The sequence below is a fragment of the Leopardus geoffroyi genome, chromosome D3, assembly GCF_018350155.1.
Source record: "Leopardus geoffroyi isolate Oge1 chromosome D3, O.geoffroyi_Oge1_pat1.0, whole genome shotgun sequence".
Taxonomy (NCBI): domain Eukaryota; kingdom Metazoa; phylum Chordata; class Mammalia; order Carnivora; family Felidae; genus Leopardus; species Leopardus geoffroyi.
The window spans coordinates 13276385-13299398 of NC_059339.1; the positions used below are offsets into that span (position 1 = coordinate 13276385).

General features: G+C 37.0%; 1 protein-coding gene across 2 annotated transcripts in view; it reads right to left on the reverse strand.

The window, feature by feature from the left end:
* The window catches only part of MED13L (mediator complex subunit 13L), a 306791-nt gene that overhangs the window by 256998 nt on the left and 26779 nt on the right, over positions 1–23014 (reverse strand). For both annotated transcript variants that reach the window (XM_045456871.1, XM_045456869.1), the window contains exon 2: positions 13485–13722. In XM_045456871.1, the coding sequence (XP_045312827.1) occupies positions 13485–13722 (238 nt within the window). The remainder of the gene's footprint in view (positions 1–13484; positions 13723–23014) is intronic.

Sequence of the window (23014 nt, forward strand, 5' to 3'; positions counted from 1 at the left end):
AGTCGGTTAAGCATCCGACTTCGGCTCAGGTCATGATCTCAGGGTCCATGAGTTCGAGCCCCGTGTCGGGCTCTGTGCTGACAGCTCAGAGCCTGGAGCCTGTTTCAGATTCTGTGTCTCCCTCTCTCTGACCCTCCCCCATTCATGCTGTCTCTCTCTGTCTCAAAAATAAATAAAGGTTAAAAAAAATTAAAAAAAAAAAAAAACAAACACTCCCAAAAAACCCAACTACCTACGAAGTCCAAACTCCTTGGCCTAGTGTTTAAGCACCATCATCATCAGGCACAAATACGCATTTCCAAATACGCAGTCAACTTCTCACCTTTAACTCTTCCCAAATAGGTATTCCAAACTTTCCTACTCTATATTCTTACATATGCAATCCTATATATGTGAAGCGTGCTTGTCCTAACACACATACATATTCATCCAAATACCAAAATATTACCCATTCTTTAAGGCTCAGCTCAAGAATCAATTCTTCCTTAAAGCTCTGCCTCCTTCCACATAACTCCAAAAATCCTGTATGCCTCTCTCAGGACACCTATAATAATACTCTACGTACAAATGCTAGGCCCTCTATTTGTCAGCTTCTAAAAAACAGAATACATTTCGCATTTAGTTCTATATTCTGCAAAGCACCGAACACAATGTAGGTTCAATAAAAATCTGTTGAATAAATACATGGTGGTAACTAAATATTAAAGATTAAACAGGGATGAATGCTTATGTTTATAAAGCTCAAAGAATGCTTTTAAAACATCCTCTCATATATTATTTTATCACTGTTACACAATACATGAATTTTAATGTGTGGGCAACTGAGCTGAATTGGTACTGACCTCAAGACACCCCATGAAAATGTTTTCGCCCCCTGAGGATCATTGCCTCGTTGTATATTCAAATATGTTTGAGGGCTTTGGCTAACGGAGTTCTCATTAAAGAAGACTTTACTTTAGCAATGGGGATAACTGTCCAAGCCACGTCTGCTTTTCAAATCAAGAGCCCCTCTTTGTTATACTCTTCATGAAACCAACTAACAGCAGGATAAATTTTTCCATAATAGAGTCACTGTCAGTAAATGTTACTTCCTCCCCTAAACAACCAGAGTTGTATGTAGTTCTTCCAAGGATGCTAAAGCAGATGTCCTTTCCGTTATTAATACACACTAGGTGACTTTTAAATAAGTTAAAAATATAGTGCCTGAAAGTGAACTGAGAGTATCTAAAGTTTTCTCATTTAGACTAAATATATTTCTGTGTAAATTAACATGCCCTCTTATAAAGAGAAATATTAAAATCACCTAAAATAAGTCCGAGATTACCTGTGAAAAAATAAAACAATCTTCACGAAGAAACCTCATCTTGACAAGGTTCTTCACACTTCCTGATTCAGGCAGTCATTCCACAGACCCTTGCCTATTTGCTAACAGTGTCAGTAAGCAAGCCTTCAAAAAGATTAACAAAAAGTCTGACCTCTCCCAAGGGTAGCAAAGCCATAAATAAAAGTATTCTTTTAATGGAAGATACTTTGCATGTGACATTATATTAAATAGGAGGACAAAGTTTCCAACAACAGATCTGTGAATGCTCTAACCTTCACTTTCCCATTGTATATATATACACTCAATCTTTTTCAACACAAGATACTTTGTCTTCATCCAATTTTTACGTTATTAATTTTTTTTTTATCAAGGCAGTTCTGCTGCATGATTAACTACAAACTGCAGGGTATTATTCTATTCTATCACAATACCCTGGCAACCAGCTCATATTCAGTTACACTATCACAGCACCAAAAAAAAAAAACAAAAAAAAAACAAACAAAAAAAAACCCACCTAATTGTATGATCATGTGGATATTGTAGAAGCCCTTTAGTTCAATCCTAGATGGGCCTCAAGAGGATAATGCTTATTCTGTTGAACTCACTGCCAAATCACAATATGAAAGAGCCAGGATCAAAACAAGACCCAATTATACAAAGAGTACATTTTATCAATGTCGGGCTTATAAGAAATAGGTATGTGGCCCAGTACTTGTAGAAAATTGTTCAAAAATATTTACACAGATGGGGCTTTAAAGGACATTATCACACACTCACTAGCCATAATGATATTCAATGAGCATCTCTCAGGTACTATCAGGACAGCATCAATCACAAAATACTCAAAGCGACAGAACCTAATTTCATAATTCTCTAGTACTTAAAACAGATTTCCAAACTATTGGGAACTTTTGGGGTGGGGGGAGAAGCTGCATATTTATGTGTTATTTCTACATTAAGATTCTTTTTTTAAAAGATAAGCTGAGTAGAGCTATCTATCAAAGTCTAGCTACCATTTGCTCAAGCATCATAAAACAAAATAGAAACAACTTGTAAATACTTTTTCAAACAATTATTCATGAATGTTAAGCACAGACATCTATAAATTGATTTAGCCTAGCACAATTTAAACAGGTCCGGAAACCAAGCAACTCAACTAAATGGTAGCCTCAGCAACTACCTCCTGCTTCCCCCAATAGTCACCCTGTTCTTTACCATGTATTTCTGATTTATCGAAGTCCGAACCTGTGATAACACATCTATAAAAGGGGGGGGGGGGGGACCTCTTGATAACAACAGATATGGAAAGTTACTTCAGTAAGATATTTTATAACAGCAAATGTAATCTCATATAAAGTCTAAATAATCAAACGCGTCATACTCCTGTCAAATTTTTATGACTCCAAAATTATTTTTATTTATCTTTACTTTCTCTTTATCTTCAGTTGTGTGCTTAGCAGACTAGAGGTTTATGAGCTGACATTACTGGAACCAACATTTGCCAAGTGTCACAGAAAACATTTAAAATCAAAAACGATAGGTCCTCTGTCTAGTATTATGCAAGCCAGTGTTCTTTCTGTAAGTACAGGAAATAGATTTGATTGGCTATAAATAGAATTAGAAGAGTTATGTGGGTTTTATGTACGATGGTTTGGTAAACTTGATATGCTCATTTTATGTGGCCCAATCACATAGTTTCATGTTATATATATAGCTTTGCAGCCGAATAATGGTTTCGATTTTAAAATTGAAATATGCGTCTGGGTTCCACTACAACTAGTGGCATGACTAAGTCACGGGCTTTTTCTGAGCTTCACTTTCCCTTTGACTAATTTCAACCGTATAAACGTGAGAGGACATTCTCTGAGTCCTCTCAGTGACGACCTAGGAGATGCGTGCTCACCAGCTTCCTTCCTTAGAAAAGCCCGATTTCATTGGAGGAACTTTTTACTTCGTGTCCTATATAAAAACCATGAACAGTGAAGCTGATGTGATGCCATCCAATTGTGTCAGCAACGGATTTGCTTGTAGGTTCCTGTCAGTAACCAATTTGCTTGTAAACTGGGCAAAAGGTGCTGTTCTCTAGATACATAATTTTACATCTCTACCTTACTCAATTTTAATATCCAAACACATAGTTTTTTCTCTAACTATGTAATTAGAGCATTAAATCCTACTAACAGTTAAGCTTTGTCTCCAATTTGTTACATTCACATTCTTGTATCAACCTCCCTAAAGAACAAATTAAAAAAAGAAACTATATTACAGGTCAAAAAAATCTTCATACCATCTTAATGTACAAGAACCTCTTCTAAATCTTCAAGTTTTGAATTACAGAGCAAGACTTGGAAATAAAGCGTACATTAGAGGCGTGACAAACAAGCTATCCTCAAAACTGCTAAATACGTCTGCATCAGTCACTACATAGTCACCACTGAAATTACTGACATAGAAGGGGAACGAGAACTGTAACATACCAAATCACGGTTTCTCTAGCTCTACATTAATTTTCAATCCTACTTGTTCCAGTGGCGACTTTAATACCCCATCAGTGGGGTTTCGCTCAGGTTTACTTTATACAACTAGGGGACTTTATATCAATGCAAAAATATCAAACTGTAATGCCTATACTTACCAAAACATAAATCCCCCCTAAAAATCCACTGATTAAACTTTTCCCTGAAGCAACAATCTTTAAATTATAATTTTTTACCAACTGTTTAATTTTCCTATCATTAGAACATAAGCCCTTTACATGCTATTTCACCACAATCTCAGTATAAATGTCTCATTTTTCATAGAAAAAGCTAATTACACGGTTCAGTAAGTTGCCTGTGGTAACACATCGATTTTATTTACATTCCACAGCTAGACTTTAGCTTGTTCTCTCAATTGCAAACATGTCTAGCTTAATAATTCTATCTAATCCATTCGATCTTTTTCTATTCTTCATCTGAAAGAATTCTGACTTGCACCATAACTTTACAATATAAAGGCGCTGCTTACCAAAGTATTAATAAGTATTCCATTTTCCCCTTTAAGGATATAATTTATGATTTTCTATTTAATATTTCAGTTAAGTATGCACTGGAATCCTTTGGATAATTATCAATGAAAACTATTACTATTCTATAGCTTTAGCAAACATTCTTTTAAAAATAAACATAAGAAAACAGAACACACTATAATTAGTTTAAAAGTCAGAAATTTTATATCAAGACTTGAATAATTTAGATCCAGTGAAAACAAGAAATACTTACCTCATAAACTATTTAGAACTAGCTACCACCATTTCCCACTGATTACGTGCTTTCACTAAAAGTGCTGTTTCTCATAACATACAAATGTATTCTTCTACTACTACTATGTACATAATAACAGATATGAAACAGATACAAAAGTTAAACTAAAATTTACTTTTCAGGTGCACTGGTCAAGAAGTATAATGCCATGTAATAAAATCTCCATATAGATGTTGGTATGTAAAATACTACAAATCTAGAATGATGCAAAAAAACTTCACCTGTTTTCAAAATCACCAGAATCATATACTTGAAAATAAACCCAAACAATAATTTCATTCCTGCCAATTTTATATGTAAAAGGATCACTAGTTTCCCAAAAAGCAAAATTTTTCATTTCAATTAAGAATAAAGTTATTTATCGGGGCTCCTGGGTGGCTCAGTTGGTTGCACGTCTGACTTCAGCTTGGGTCATGATCTCACAGTTCACAAGTTCAAGTTTCCCATAGGGCTCTGTGCTTGACAGCTCAGAGCCTGGAGCCTGCTTCAGATTCTGTCTCCCTCTCTCTCTGTCCCTCCCACTGCTCGTGCTTTGTCTCTCTCTAAGAAAAACATTATAAGAAAAATTTTTTAATGTTTATTTTTGTGAGAGAGAGAGAGAGAGAGAGAGAGAGAGAGAGAGAATGTGCATAAGCACGATGATGAACAGAGAGCGAGGGAGACACAGAATCCGAGGCAGGCTCCAGGCTCTAAGCTGTCAGCACAGAGCCTGATGCGGGGCTCGAACCCATGAACCGTGAGACCATGACCTGAACCAAAGTCAGACATTCAACCTACTGAGCCACCCAGGTACCCCTTAAAAAATTTTTTTTAACTTTTTCAACATTTATTCATTTTTGAGAGACAGAGACACACTGAGCGAGGGAGGGGCAGAGAGAGAGGGAGACACAGAATCCCAAGCACACTCCAGGCTCTGAGCTGTCCGCACAGAGCCAGATGTGGGGCTCAAACCCACGAACCGTGAGACCATGACCTGAGCTGAAGTCAGACACTTAACCAACTAACCTACCCAGGTGCCCCTAAAAAAATTTTTTTAATTTAAAAAAAAAAAAAAAGAATAAAGCCATTCACAATGTTAACTAAAATTATTTAATTTTCTCAAAGATAACCATAAATCAAAATTCAACTGTAAATTCAGACTATAAGATACGTAATAATATATTCCTATATACTTTATTGCTTATGATTTTAGAAAATTCAATGTCAATACTTTTCTTTTTAGTATGATAAGCAGTAAGGCTATTCAGAGTTTGATTCTACCATCATAATCTGGCTTGGTTAGATCTTCAATGCTTTTCTTCCTTCTCTTCTCTTTGTCCCCTTACCTTTCCTGTTACCTAAGAATGTAGTCTTTGGGTGCCTGGATGACTCAGTCAGTTAAGCATCCAACTTCAGCTCAGCTGAAGATCTTGCAGTTAGTGAGTCCAAGCCCCACATCAGGCTCCATGCCAACAGTGCAGAGCCTGCTTGGGATCTCTCCCTCCCTCTCTCTGCCCTTTTCCCACTAGAGCTTGCTTGCTCGCTCTCTCTCTCTCTCTCTCTCAAAATAGATAAATAAACTTGAAAAAAAAAAGAATGTAGTCTTCTTTGGATCTCTGTTATTTTTAAATAGCTCAAAGTTAGGTTTTTCCTCAAACCAGATTGAAAAGCTGTTAGGGCAAAGGATATTCACAGTATCAGAGTTTTGCCCCAAATCCACCAATAATTACAAAAAGAAAAAGGTATCTTTACACAGGAAAAATCTGGTGGACGCTATCTTAACAAAGTAATCAAACATCAAAGGATCAATATTGGAACAGATGGACATGATATGCCTCTGATGTGATGTCACAGAAGTACTTATCACCTAACTCAATATTCTTGCCAAAAATGTTTAACCTGGATCTAATCATGAAGAAACAATCAGACAAATTCAGATTATGAAAAATTTGACAGGCCAACTGAAGTGTTGCCTTCAAATTACATCAATACAATGAAAATGTCCTACATTTTCATAGAAGTTACATGATGAAGTGTTTAAGGGTAAAGGTTCAGGACTACTACATATTACCTTCACATGGTTTAGCCAGAAAAAACTTTGTCTTCATGTCTGTAAATATTTTTCAAAATGAAAAGCACAGAGGGAATTAGGTTCTGTATTGGAAACTGCTAAACAAAGCCTTTATCAATCCCATCATTTGAGATTGTACGTTATAGTCGAAGTATACAGATGAGAATACCAGCAAGCTGACTCTCCATTCTCACCTCTCAGCCTCCCTCATCCTTACAAAATGCCCGCTTGTCCCCAGAGACCTGTAATCAGTGCAGTGGAATATAAAACAGTATTAAAGTGTCTTAAATTATCTTACACTGGCCAATGTCAGAAAACCAGATCCCCTTTTTCTAGCTCTCTAATGGCTAATGCTGTTTTTGCAAGTGTCCACATCTCCTGGCATAGGTGGCAGCACGATGAAAAACGTTTTATTTTATGAAAAATAAAAAAGATACTTACGACTATAAATGCAACAGTGAAGGTAACAACTGCCAATCTGCCCCTACACTGACAGTAAAGCTAATTGCTAAGGCTTCCAATATGATTCTTTAGAGGTAGACAGGTGTATAGATGTATATTTGTCTATCTAGTAATAATCAAAAAGAAAAGGGAGAGATCAATTTTAAAATTATAGACAGTGCATATTTATAGACAAGTTTCTTTATAGAACATATATAAAATAAAATGGATCTTTAATGCCTTACTTTTAATTAGGTTTCAATCTCCTCACAATATTAAATTGTTTAAAACTTTAGGTGTATTTATTGTAAGTTAACCTCCTAAGACTACAATACTATGCTATGTTAGAACTATATAAGATGGGTTTCATTCAACAAGCATCACTTAGCACATACTAGGCCATACAGAATACTTGTCCAGGGACTTTTTTTTTTTTAACGTTTATTTTTGAGAGAGAGAAAGAACGCAAGTGGGGAAGGGGCGGAGGCAGAGGGAGACCCAGAATCCAAGCAGGCTCCAGGCTCCAAGCTGTCAGCAGAGAGCCCAACACAGGCTCGAACCCATGAACCATGAGATCATGACCTGAGCCAAAGTCATGATCAACCAACTGAACCACCCAGGCACCCCCTGGACCAGGTACTCTTAAGCTTTGGGTTAAGCTATCTTCAGTTCGTAGAAGTCTGTATTTGCCCTGTTTACCATTTTGGGGTTTCAAGAGAGCATGTCTTTCCAACCACCAACTAATAGGCAATGAAACAGCCAGAAGACGGTATTTATAAAATAATTTGTCTGGCAGATTAGGAAAATATTACATTATATTAATCTCTAAATTTCAAATTGAAAATGTAGAAAAGAATTTAGCCAAGCAAAACAGCAAAGGTATAATAAAATAAAATTGGCAAGGACTATTAACATACAGTTCAGTATGTAATCACTGGTATTTTTTAATTTAAATAAATCTGTACCTCAAACTAAATGCAATGGTTAAGTTCATAGCTCAATTTAGAATAAAATAATTTATTACATTATTGCCTTCCTGCTCATATCCATCTTATATATAATCTTCCTAATTATGTCTCTTTCCAGATCAGAAACCTCCAACAATTCCTCAAAATCTATCAAATTCAATGCAAATTCGTCTTCCTTTCTCCAGTGCATTCCACATTATGGCCCACCTGCCCAGGCTCTCAGTCTCTCCTGACTATTTCACAAATAGCCTAAGTTCCAGACAAACCTGCCCTTCACACCATTTGTTCACTGCCGGCAGGCCGCCCTTTGTACAGGCTACCTCTTCTGATTGCGACAAGGTCCATCCCGACCTAGATAGCTCCTTCTTACCCAATAAGACACACCTGAAGCCTCTGGGCTTCCCATCACCTCCCTATCCTCTGTTCCCCAAGAGTGAATATGATGCTTCTGCAAGATTCTATAACTTAATCATTTACAGCTTACTTTGTCACAGCATAATTATGGATTCACCTCACTAATTCCCCAATAACACTGTGAGCTCCTTAAAGATAAGGACTCATTTTACATATCCAGGGCTGATCACAACTCTTGCCTAAGGTTAGAAGTTCAATAAACAGATGAGAAACCAAGAAGGTTATCAACCCTGAGCACTAGGGCTCACAGTGTTTCTGCTGTAAGTTTATAAAACACTTGTGCAATGGTCCTGAAACTGTCTGCCCATTGGGAAAGTAATCTACTACATTTCTCTTACATGTACTTACAGTGTTTCTCTGCAATATGCATATGTGTGTGCTTACACAATATGCATAAGTGTAGAGTTTTCAAACTCTACACTTATCAAGGGTAGAGATTACATCAAAACCCCACAGTGGGACCCACTGATACAGGTACTTGAGCATGGCCACAGGGAAGGATATACACATATTTGTGTTCAGCCAGTGCCCTAATTCAACACCATTGTGTGGAGATGGCAGTAAAGTTACAAACCTACCTTACAGAGATCCAAGAGTCACACCTTAAAGTTCTGATCTCTTCGTAATGCAATTTAAGGTTTATTATGAAACTCTGTGTATAGGAATCTAGGTAATTTTTATTATTATTTGGGGGGGGGGGAGAGAGACAGAGAGAGAGAGAGAGAGAGAGAGAGAGCGCGCGCGCAAGCACGAACAGGGGAGATGGGCAGAGGGAGGGAATCCTAAGTAGGCTCCACACTTAGCACAGAGCCGGACACAGGGCTCAATCCCACGACCTGAGGCGAAATCAAGTCAGCCACTCAACCGACCAAGCCACTCAGGCGCCCCTAGACAATTTTCATATGTACAGGGAGGGATATCCTCACTGCTCTAACATTTTATAACGTTTTATTATTCTAAGTTATTCCACCCAAATATTAAAACTTAAAATCAAAAACAGAATTACTCCAACCTTAAGTATACTTTAAAAGTTAGTAGTTGAGGTACATTAGGAAGCGCTGAATGCTCTACAGAAGAATCATTTTAAAAATATCAAAATAGGGGTGCCTGGGTGGCTCAGTTGGTTAAGCGTCCGACTTCAACTCAGGTCACGATCTCACGGTCTGTGAGTTCGAGCCCCGCGTTGGGCTCTGGGCTGATGGCTCGGAGCCTGGGCCTGCTTCTGATTCTGTGTCTCCCTCTCTCTCTGCCCCTCCCCTGCTCATGACCTGTCTCTCTCTCTCAAAAAATAAAATAAATAAGTACATAAATAAAACATTAACAAATGTCAAAATATTTGAATTTTGATGTATGGGTTAACTGTCTTTAGGCTAACTGTGCTCTGTGCTGTTCTAAGTAATTTAACTTTTGTTATCCTTATAACCCAATTTACAGTGAGGAAAGCTGAGGCAATGATGATGTACTTGACCAACAATACACAACTAGCAAGTGACTGAGCAGGGATTCAAATCTAGCCCATGCTCTGAACCACTATGCCATACACTAAAAACAGCAATTCCCCAGATAAGGGCCCAAAAGTGTTTATCCAAGTGACAGGATAGGCTATAAATGTATTTTAGTGTTCTCTCCAACTATTTCATAGTTACTTCAAGCATTTAAATAAAACATCTAATATTTTAAAGTTAACCTGTGTGTCAATCCTGCAGGATTATTCTCTACGGGAATACTTTATACAATAAACCAAAAATGCTTGCTTTAGTGCTGTATTGCACTGTGAGGTCTCTTAGTAGTATGCTCTTTCGAGTACACTGTAAAGACAAAGGGAACTACCAAATAAAAAAATTAAAAAGCATCTGAAGAAACAATAAAATGTCCCTATAAAAAGAAAATACTGGGGCACCTAGGTGGCTCAGTTGTTTAAGCATCTGACTCTTGGTTTCAGCCCAGGTCATGATCTCACGGTTCGTGAGTTCGAGCACTGTCCGCATGGGGCCTACTTGGGATTTTCTCTCTCTCCCGCTCTCTATGCCCCCCCTCACTCATGCACGCTCTCTCAAAATACATAAAATTTTTTCAAAAAAGAAAAGACAATGTTACAATAATGGTACCATCATGCTTAATATTATAGGGCTCTGTTAAAATGTATTTTATGAAATACATATGAAATGACTCTTACATATGAGAAAAGAACAACACAGGGGCTCCTGGGTGGCTCGGTCGGTTGAGCATCTGACTTTGGCTCATGACCTTGCAGTTCACAAGTTTGAGCCCCGCGTCAGGCTCTATGCTGACAGCTCCGAGCCTGGAGCCTGCTTTGGATTCTATGTCTCCCTCTCTCTCTACCCCTCCCCTGCTCATATTCTCTCTCTCAAAAATAAATAAAAAACATTTTTAAAATTTTTAAATAAAAAAGAACAAAACGATTCCAAAATATCTTCAATTTGTATGACTACCAATTAAAATATTTCCTTTGTACCTTTTTCTCATGACCACTCTATGTCTCATATTCTCCCTCACTTGAAATAAAGTTGTCCTTATGCCACTCATTTTTCTAATTAAGTTTCAAATACTTTCTAAACTTAGGCTGAACCACATAAAAGTCCCCTTTTCAACCACTTTTACCTATGGGATGGATGCTTCACATGCTTTCATCTAAAAACCTTCCCCAATTCAACATATCAAAAAGAATAAATGTACTTAACAAAGTTATGACTATTCCATTACTGTAATACTTTCCTGGTAGCAAGTAAGAGAATAAAGTTTATACTGTTTTCAGACGCAATAGGTTAGAAAATAAAAATAAAAAATAATCATTCTCATGAGAAAACATTCACAATACATTGTAAAGTGAAAAAGACAGAGTTACAAAACAGTATGATACCAATTTCACTTATACATAAAAATACCAAATATTACAACTCTGTTTTAGACTTCAGGATTTTTATTCTCTTCATCTGACAGTTCTGTTTTCCTAATTTTTTAATTAAAATGTAGTATTACTGTGGTTTATAAAAAAGTTTATAAACAGAAGTCAATCTTTGCTTAATTCTTGACCAAAAAGATATTTAATTAATCAATGAAATAAATACATGTGCGATCTAAAACAACTATGAAAATTTTAGATAGCCTACATCTTTTTGTTAACTCAGTAACAAAGCCCATGAGAAATAACACAGTAACTTGTTATTTCTAAGAACACTGATCACGTGCTTTGTTGGTATGGACAAACAGCTTTACTCCATAAATGAAGTAAATAAGCCTAATTAACAGTTGGGTTTGGTTTCATCACTATTATAAAAATGATAATTTGTGCTGCTAACAAAAGAAGACCAGACCAAGAAGTTCAGACATAAGCTATCAATACAGAGTAGAGAAACTGAAGGACATTAAAAATCAGAAGTAAACACGAGAAATAAAGGATAAAGAAACAAAAATGTTATATTCCTCTACTACATGTATAAAAAAATTGTATAACAAAACTATATGTTTTGATATTTAAACGAACAAATATAAATGCTATAATTATCTTCTGGGGGTATCTTATTTTAAAAATTCTGATAAATGGAATCCAGATGTGGATTAAACTAATTAAACTAATTTTACCTGAGTTCATTGCTAACTACCTAAAATAAGCTTTGATATGTATGTAAGTTCTAAGATTCTGCTGATTAACCAGCTAAGTAAGCAATCCTACCTAGACTGGGTTCTTTTATTTATAAACCAAACATTCTAAAAACTACAGGGAGAAAGGTTCATGTTGAATAGACAAATGGACCATAAGGTAAACAGCTCAATTAGTCCACTGTGGTTTACTGCCCTCTGGCTGTTGTGGCAAAGGATATCACAGATTTAAAAAAAAAAAAATGGCTGCAAAGAAAAGCTAGGAAGATATCAAACAAAACTTGGCAGGAAAATTCTTTAGCCATATTCAGACACCTTAGAATAGAACCTCAAGTACACATTAAAGTTAATTTTACTCTTTCCTTTAAAAAAAAAAAAAACACTAAATATATCAACTAACAAAACATTTCAAACATTATCTGAACTTTTTCAACCACAAACTAACAAAATATAGAGTAGTTTGGACATAATTAAAGTTGGCTCTAGGAGAGTTAAGTCAAAAAGGGTTAATGCACTACCCTAAAGATTGTAATTAGTCTTAATTTAGAAAAATTATTTAGCATACTAAATGGAAACATTTAAGTAAAGAAGTAAAAAAACTTTACCGACATTCAAAGAATAGTGATAAAATTTCCCCTGGTTATAAATCTACAATAAATACAAAAAATAGCTTAGAGTAATAAAACTCTTAGATTAATTCAAAGTTTCCACATATCAGCTATAATCTGAAGTTAAAAATTAGACAACATTGGAGAGCAAGTATTTCCTGGAATCACCTAATTATATAAAAAGCAGGAACAAAACAAAGGAAAACTTGCTACCTCAAAATCAGATCAGATTATTTAATCTTTCTACAAAATACTATCCAATGTCATCTCATAATCTTTTCCAATAAGGCTTGTACTAACTTTTATTATCACTTTACAACTTTCCATCAGTGTTCAGCTGGTAATGAACCACAACAGCCACAGTCCAAGAAAAAACAATTCTGTTCATTTCACAGACTTGCTAATTACTCACAACTCACTATCATTTTAAAACAGTGGATCTTAGCCTTGTTCCACCCCAAAACACCCAGGGGACACAGTATTTTCCTTCAGTAACAGTGGCTCACAGGTTCTGGTTCCTAGCATGACTGGGAAACAACAAGCAAATTTGAAAAAAATAACGGAAGTAGAAAGAAGAGGAGTAAGAGTGAGGATACTCCTTTCAAGAGACATACCCATTAAACACTTGAATTTTTCTCAGCAAGTTTTAATAAATTCTTTTTGAAACTTACTACTGTTAAATAATTATAATTTTATACACACACACACACACACACACACGATGGTAACAGTTTTTAAGAAAAAACAAAACCTTACCCTGCAGTTCATGATGTATTACACCCACTAGGTTGGGTTCGTCTCCCCACCAGAAAATCCATAACTCTTTGCAATCTGGTTTGACATCGCGACGCCATACACACAGCAAGTTGGCTTGCAAACAGCGGATGAAACTTAACAGGATTGGATCATCTTGGGCTGGGGCTGAAATTATGGGTCCACAGTCCCCATGCCCTCCAAAATTGTACCTACGCCATTTGATTCCCGTGAGTTCAGCCTGGAAAAAGACAAGAAAATTACAATGGTTTTGATATTTCTTTTTACTTACAGAACACTTAAAAACAGGCTTCCATTACAGATAAGCAAATCTGCTACAATAAATATTGTCACTATACTTCACCTAAGAGTTCTCTTACTGAAAAATGTTTGTCAATCCTCCTTGATTTTTAAAGGGAGAAAAAATTCATTTTTAAAAATTTTTTTAACATTTATTCATTTTTGAGAGTGAGAGAGACAGAGCATGAGCAGGGGAGGGGCAGAGAGACAGGGAGACACAGAATCCGAAGCAGGCTCCAGGCTCCGAGCTGTCTGCACAGAACCCGACGCAGGGCTCGAACTCACAGACCACGAGATCATGACCTGAGACGAAGTCGGACGCTTAACCGACTGAGACACCCAGGTGCCTCAAAACTTCATTTTTTTATACCAAGATTTCTACATGGCTCTTCATATTAAATACCAAATCACCACAAACAAATGATTATTATTTCCGGTTGAACCATTTTTACCCAGAATGTACTATAAAGTCCTTACATATAAAAGCTATTTTCTATTATTTCTTATTTGATTCATAAATTATATTTAGAAATCAGGTAAGAGGAAGTCTAGGTGGCTCAGTAAGTTAAGCATCCGATTCTTGATTTCGGCTCAGATCGTGATCTCACCGTTCATGAGACCAAGCCCCATGTCCGTGTCTGTGCTGATGGTGCAGAGCCTGCTTGGGATTCTCTCTCTCCCTATCTCTACCCCACTCACACACACATGCATGCTCACTCTCTCTCTCACACAAAATAAATAAATAAACATTTTTTAAAAAAGAAGAAATCAGGTAAGAGTTTAAAAAATAAGTTCAGAAAACTGAAATCGTTTTTTTCAAAGAATTTCCTCAATTCCTTCCCATCCAGAAGCTAGTTTCAATCTTTCTTAATCAAGAAAGCAGTTATCATGCAGCATCATAGTGCTTCATCATTAACGCCAAAGCAAGCTATTAACAAAACTGATGCAAAGTTATCAGCAATTTATTCATGTTTTTGTCTTTTGTCTTCCAAACACATTTTAAAACATGGAAACTAAACCAGCTGCAAGCAGAACCCGGGTCTTTATCCCATTACCTACATTTGTATTTTTAAATTTCTTAAATCTTAGAGGGGGCTAAGCAGCTAAAACTCAAAGATGGTTCAACACAAACAGAAGCTGAATTCCTTATTTAAATAGCTATAAACTACAACTATATATACAAAACTGGTAATAAAAGGGATTCATAATATCATTCTGCACAAAAGACTCCATGTGTCCCTTGCATTCAATCCTTACCCACTCATCTTCCCTCCCCACCGCCACCAAGTCAATTTTTGTCAGTTGTTTTTCAAAAATCAAGTATAAGATAGGAAAAAACAGTATCTCCTGCTAACATAACTGAAACAAATTTAAAGTGCTGAAACAATCAATCACCATAATGAACGAAACACATTTAAGAAAAAAATACCAATTTTATTCAATCCCATAAAATGCGTCACTTCAAAAAAAAATTGTTCCAAATATAATAATGTCCAAATTAAAACTGGCATTCAGTGACTTACCCCCCTTCACATTGTGAGATATGCAAATCCAATCTCTAATGAATATTCTTGGTAAAAGCATCATTTATGCTTTCCCCTTTATGCCACTTTGTTTTCTTAGTATGAAAGTACTACATGGACAATGCAGTAAGTTCAAAAATAAATAATATAAATTAAAAGTAAAATAATCACACCAGGAGGGGCACCTGGGTGGCTCAGTCAGTTAAGCATCCAATTTCGGCTCAGGTTTGATCTCACCGTTCGTGAGTTCAAGCCCCCCATCAGGCACTGTGCTGATAGCTTGGAGCCTGGAGCCTGCTTCCGATTCTGTGTCTCCCTCTCTCTCTGACCCTCTCCTGCTCACACTCTGTCTCTCTCTCTCTCAAAAATAAACATTAAAAATAGTAATAATAATTTTAAAAATAATAACACCAGGAATATTTTCCATAATCACATCAGAAATAATTATTAGTATCTTAATGTATGTTCTTCCTGTTTTTCTGTACATAGTTTTTAATTTAGAACCACATTACCATGGCTTTATATCCTGCTTTTTGACTTACTATATTGATATATATAAAATTATATATATATATATAAATTACTATATTTACATATATATATAAATTATTCTTCAAAAACAGTTTTTAGGGGCGCGTGGGTGGCTCAGTCAGTTGGGCATCTGACTTCCGTTCAGGTCATGATCTCATGTCTTGTGAGTTCGAACCCCACGTCAGGCTCTGTGCTGACAGCTCAGAGCCTGGGGCCTGCTTCGGATTCTGTGTCTCCCTCTCTCTGCCCCTCCCTGCTCATGCTCTGTCTCTCTCTCTCTCGCTCTCCCAAAAATAAACATTTAAAAAATTGTTTTTAAAACAGTTTTTAATGTTTGTATAATACGTATGTATTCACTGGAGAAAACATAATTTATCCCGTAATAATTAGACAAACTTTCATTTTCACTGTTATAACTGGTAAACACCCTTGCATACTGTTATTTTCCAGATGACTTTCTTAAGAGAGACTGCTTGATGTAGAATTACCAAAGAATACGAATATTTTAAGACTCATGGATGAGTGCTACCATACAGTTTTTCAATTAGTCCCACTAATACAAATAACCTCCTCCCAAATTGCGTATCTTCTTAAATACCTGCCAATTTAATAGAATGGTATGTCCCTGTACTAATATGCAGTCCTTTTTCAGTTCAGAGGGAATCATTATCATATATTTAATCATAAGTATAATCTGGGGCCTGCCTTCCTGGGTTTGAATACCAGCCCTACACTCACTAGCTGTAAGTAGCAAGTCTTAGCAAGTTACTTAACCTTTGTCTCTCTGTTGTCTTACCAGTAAAATCAGGATAACAGTATTTACAGAGTTGATTAAATGAGTCAGTATGTATATACTTAGGAAGATGCCTGGCATATGGCAAAAAATATAAATCATATCACTATCATTACTAGTAATGACAGTACTATTTCTCCTTGAGTTGTTTGTTCAGATCTTTTGTGCATTTTTCTCGCATACAAATCTCTTTATTTCTTCGAATGAAATCAATGTGTACGTACGTGTGTGTTTAAAACAGAAAGCCTAACATCAATTTTTAAATAAAGGTCAAAGAAGTAAACTAAATAAAAAGACTTAAGAGGCAGTTGAAATCAGAAAAGTTAAGTAAAAGACTAATTTTTCTTATAAGCACCTAAGCTCATGTTCTGTGCCCAAGGATCTGGGGGTTGGCGGGGGAGACAAAAGATACCAATAAATATAAATCCCTAATATGTACATTAACTATATTTAAAAGGTTAGAAAATTAAGATATATCAGAGATTGAAACATCAGGTGAGTCAGTCCCCAAGAAATCTATGAACAGCAATTTATTCACTAGAATACTTTCACCTGTAACATCCGGCACAGTTCAGCAAACAAAATATTTGGCTTTGATTCAGGAGAATGATTTCCTAATCCCAGCACTTCCACTAACTTCCTATCAGTGCTTCTCTGGTCTCAGTGATAAAGGGAAGCCGCTGCCGCCTGCTCTATATTCTTTATGGAGTTGTTCTAGCAAGTGATACAACACAAATGCAAGTGATACAACAACAGAGCTACAAACTTAATCACTTCATAACTAATTCAATCAGAAAAACTGAAAAATGTCCCATTATCTTAAAACAATTTCGTTCATTACCTTAAAGCTAAAATTAAATATCATTATACCAGTCTTCACTGAAAAATCTAACAATGAAACACCATTTAAGCCTAACCGAGATAACTAAGTATAAAGTGAATGTGCAAAGGCTTAGCTTTAAATTTTGAATTAATTAATGTTTGATAAGAGGGAAGACAACTCAGGGGCACCTGGGTGGCTCAGTCAGTTAAGCGTCCAATTCTTGATTTCGGCTCAGATCATGATCTCACAGTTCGTGGGTTCTAGCCCTGCTGTCAGTGCAGAGCCTGCTTGGGATTCTCTCTCTCAGCTTCTCTCTCCCTCTCTCTGCCCTTCCCCCACTCATGCACACATATGCTTTCTCTCAAAATAAATAAGGGGAGGGGAGGGGAGGGGAGGGGAGGGGAGGGGAGGGGAGAGGAGAGGAGAGGAGAGGAGAGGAGAGGAGAGGAGAGGAGAGGAGAGGAGAGGAGAGGAGAGGAGAGGAGAGAGGAGAGGAGAAGAGAGGAGCGCCTGGGTGGCTCAGTCGGTTAATGATCCAACTTGGGCTCAGATTATGATCTCATGGTTTGTGGGTTCAAGCCCCAGGTCAGGCTCTGTGCTGATAGCTCAGAGCCTGGAGCCTGCTTTGGATTCTCTGTCTCCCTCTCTCTCTCTGCCCCTCCAGCGCTTGCACCCTCTCTGTTGCTCAAAAATGAATAAACATTAAAAAATAAAAAATAAAAAATAAAAAATAAAAGGAAATACAACTCCGTAATACTGAAATACTGTCCAAAAAAAATCCTATCATGGATGTATATTCAATTAGACTAATACACAGCCTCATATACCATGATCATGTTTATAGTTAAAAATCAATTCCAGGGGCGCCTGGGTGGCGCAGTCGGTTAAGCGTCCGACTTCAGCCAGGTCACGATCTCGCGGTCTGTGAGTTCGAGCCCCGCGTCGGGCTCTGGGCTGATGGCTCAGAGCCTGGAGCCTGTTTCCGATTCTGTGTCTCCCTCTCTCTCTGCCCCTCCCCCATTCATGCTCTGTCTCTCTCTGTCCCAAAAATAAAATAAAACGTTGAAAAAAAAAATTAAAAAAAAAAAAAAAAATCAATTCCACACCAACTACTATTGACCCAATTTCTGACACAAGTACAGATTTCCAAGCCTCAAAATCCTTTATCTAATGATTCCAAAATTGTGAAGCAACCGTATAAAATATTTCTAGATGCAAATTATCCCAAAATGCAGTATTTCTCACTGACAAACAATCCATAATCATATTTAAGTTTAAAATTACATGGTTTTTAAAAGATGGAATCCAAAAGATGGAATTAAAATATACAAGGAAAAAACCCAGCACGCACGTGTATATAGTAATAACCCCAACTTTGAGCACTGATGCATCACCTATTTAACAACAGGCACCACAGCAGGGTCTTCACATAGAATTTCTAACCTTCACAAACAAACAGGTAAAGAAATTAGGACTCAGAAAGGTTAAATAATTCTCCCAAAACTACACAGGCAGCAAATGGCAGATCCCAAATATAAATGGATTTAAAGCATAACTGAATTTAAGGCATAAATTCTTTCCCACTCTGCCATGCTGCTTCTTAAGGCTAATGGTAAAAATTAGCCCTAGAGGATTATAAAATAGTACAAAGAAACTGTCATCAACTCAATTTAGCAATGGCAAGAGCTCATGGCCATACTTTCTAATTTAAGAAAGTTCACGAATCTTTCTTTAGTCTTCCTGAGGTATTAAGAAAACTAGTACAAGAGAGCCCACACACCTCCCATGAATAGAAGAGACTTTTTTTATTTCACTCAGATAATTATATGCCTTCTTTTACATGTTACCACTATAAGACTGTATCTACACAAGCTAATTTTTAGAGGGTATGTACAACAAGCCAAGAATATAACTATTCTAATAATAGCAAGAAAGATGGGAGGGAAATTTTCTCCTCAATGGCTGGCAAATGTTGAACAGGTAGTCAAGGTCCTCAGAAAATTGAACCTAACTGGCAGAGGCTCCCGTGGCCTTCTGTTTAGGCCACTATAGTCAGTTCAGAATGGTTGGAATTAAATAGATTACAACAGAATCGGGATAAATGCAGTTTCTAACAGCATGAATGTATTTAAAGAAAATTTATATTGATTCTTAATGTGCTATTCTTTAGACACAATACATAGGAAATGAGCTGATAAATTCTCCCAAAGGAAGTCATTTATTTGCACTGACCCATTGCAATTAGAACCCACATGACTAACAAGTATATACTTGCAGTGTGGCTCCTCAGGGTTGAAGCTGTATTCAGCAGTCACCGAACAGAGTCGAAGTAACAGGACTTGGTATGAATGAACTCAGGGAGGTATAGTACCACAGAAGAAACACTGGCTGGAGGTCAGAAGATCTAGGTTCAAGTCCTAGTTTTTTAACTATTTACCTGTATGATACTAGGAAATCTACTCCCATCTCAGGGCAGCACAGCTTCCTGACCTGTAAAGCGATATGGTTGACCTAGATACTATAAATGAGTTCAAGTCTCCTGGCCCAGGCTAATTACATCCCACTCACAAAGGCAACTTGTAAATGAGACTGAACCCTTAATTATATGCCTTAGGATGATCCGTACGAATAGGAGAGCTGCCAGAAGATCTGAATTTTCAAGAAACAGGTAAAAGAGAGACTTCTCAAACTACAGAACAATTACCTTAATACCAATCTTGAGCAGGATTCTAGGATGGTGTGTAGAAAAGGCAGCTGTGATTATCTGGGGCTAACATGGGTGTACGAGGAAATTCCAAATCTGCCTCACCTCACAACCTCCCATGATAGGGTTACTACTCTAGAAGATCAGGAAAATACAGCAAACACATTAAATCATCCCTCAACTTGAGTCAGAGAAAGGAAAAAAATCAGGAATAATAGAAAACTTCTGTAAAAACACAACTAATCAGCTCCAGGTAAAGACACCAGGGTAAACAGACACATCTGCTTTTGCTCTCTTAAGCTCCTCTAAAACACCAGTCAAGAATGTTTGTTTTGTTTTTCCCTTAAATCATAACATCACAATGGTAGGTAGAAGAGAAGATGAGAGCATCAAGATTTTGAAAGCTAAGAAGCAGATGCTCAAGAGGTAAAGAAATTTATAATGTCTAAAAAAACTGAATCCTAGCTATGGAGAAAGGGCAGATAAAACCCAATATACACAGAATCCCCTCAGACTCAGGAGTTAACAATACAGTTATCTTTGGATGGAGGGTTAAAAGGCAGAAAGGAGATGAAATAAGGAAAAGTGGCTGAAGGCCTGCTTAGAAGGCACTCAAGAACTCAGGCACTCAGGTACCCTCCCCACTGCTCTTTTTACCCCATCGAACAACTGGAAGGGTATTCTCTGGGGCCAGTAAAAACAGAGAGTATCTGGACTGAGGGACACAGGCACAACTAAAGGCAGGGAACCAGAGTGAAAACAGTGAACATGTACAAAATAAAAGTAAAAAACCACCCTCTCCCATTTCCCTCTCAGCACCCAGAAAGCTGGCAACCAGTCTTTCAACGCCTAGAGAGAAAGGGCGTCTGGAAGTCTTCTTTGGGAAATCTAACCAGCTCAACAGAAAAGACCTCAAAATATTGACAACAGAGGTTCCCCCAACTAAAGAGCCCACCCAGATCAGTGAAGTGCAGCACAGTAAATGTCACTTGCACACTCCACTTCCAAGCAGTTTTTCAGTCCACCGCTCCTAAGCATGGACAACCCAGAATTACTAAAGAGTTGAGGGAAAAAATGGAGGAATGATAGACAAAAAGAAACAGAAACAAACAGAAAAGTAACTTGAAGGAAACAGACTAGACTGGGAGAAGAACAAAAATTCTAATCCATTATTAATATTCTCAAAGAGATAAAATAGGGCTGCCATTTTTAAAATACTTATTTGAGACAGTGAGCACTTGCACAAACACGAGTGGGGGAGGGGCAGAGAGTGAAGGGGAGAGAGAATCCCAAGCAGGCTCCACACTGTCAGCGCAGAGCCCAACATGGGGCTTGATCTCACGCCATGTAATGGTTGCACTATTTGAGGGCGCCTGGGTGGCTCTGTCGCTTAAGTATCCGACTCTTCGTTTCAGATCAGGTCACGATCTCGCAGTTGGTGGGTTCGAGCCCCATATCAGCCTCTGGGCTGACAGCTCAGGGCCTGCAGCCTGCTTCGGATTCTGTGTGTGTGTGTGTGTGTGTGTGTGTGTGTGTGTGTCTCTCTCTGTCCCTCCCCCACTTGTGCTGTCTCTCTCTCCAAATAAATAAGCATTTAAAAAAACAAATAAACTTAAAAAATAAACTTAAAATAAAAATAAATAAATAAATAAATAAATAAAAGACCTGTAGACTATCTCAGAAAACTAAAAAAGAGCTCTTGAAAATTTTTAATTAATGATGCCAAAAATGAGAAAACTCAATAGAAGGGCTGGAAGATAAAGTTTATGAAATATCCCAAAAAGTAAAGCAAATATACAAATTGAAAAGTAGGGAGGGTAGGGGAGATAAAATGAGAGGAGCAGCACAGGAAGTTCAAAACCAAATACAAGAGCTATCAGAAAGAAAAAATACACAAAATGAAAAAAGAGGAAGTTACTGATAAAATAATTCATGAAAATTTCTGAGAAAAATAGAATGTGAATTTCTAGATTGAGAGGGCTCTCTAAATACCCAGAACAACAGATTAAGAGACTCAAGGCATTTTGTAAACTTTCAACACACTACAGGCAAAGAGAAGGTCCTCAGAGTTTCCATATAGTAAAAAGAGATCACAAAGAATCAGGAATGAGAATGATTTCTGACTTCACAACAGCAATACCAGAAGCAAGGCAATGGTGCAAGAACTCCAAAATTCTAAAGGAAAACGATTTCCAAACTAGTTACCTATGCCAATCTAAATTATCAAGTGTAGAAGTAGAATATATTTTAAAATATGCAAGACTTAGAGAGAGAGAGAGAGAGAGAGAGAGAGAGAGAGAGAGAGAGAGAAAACACACCCTTTCTCAGGGAACTCCTGGAGATGTACTCCTCCAAAAAGAAGGAATAAACCAAATAAACCAAGAGATTCAGGACATAGATCCAACATGGGATGGAGTGAACACGAATTCCTAAAACAACAGGGAATAATCAGATGACTACAGGCTGTCAACTGTGTATCAATGTAGAGGGCAACCAATCCAGATTGCAACAGGTTGTATCTCAAGAAGATGAAAATGACAGAACACATTTGCAAGTCTTAAATTAAAAGGAGATTCAGACAATAGGCAAAAAGTATGAGGATGAGTTAATTAAAAATACATAGTAAATAGTCAAATAAAGAAAAAAGGTAATTACTATCTTCAAATTATGCAGAAAAAGTAATCAGAGTATACTAGATGGCTCAGCCATACATTAACATAATCAAATGAATGTTAACACTGAATAATAAGCTAATTAAAATTACCATGTAACTATTTCGTTAAAATGGGAAGATGGGAAAAGTATTTGTAGGGGGCGGAGAGAATGAGCTAAATCCTCATCTTCAATAATGAAAGACCC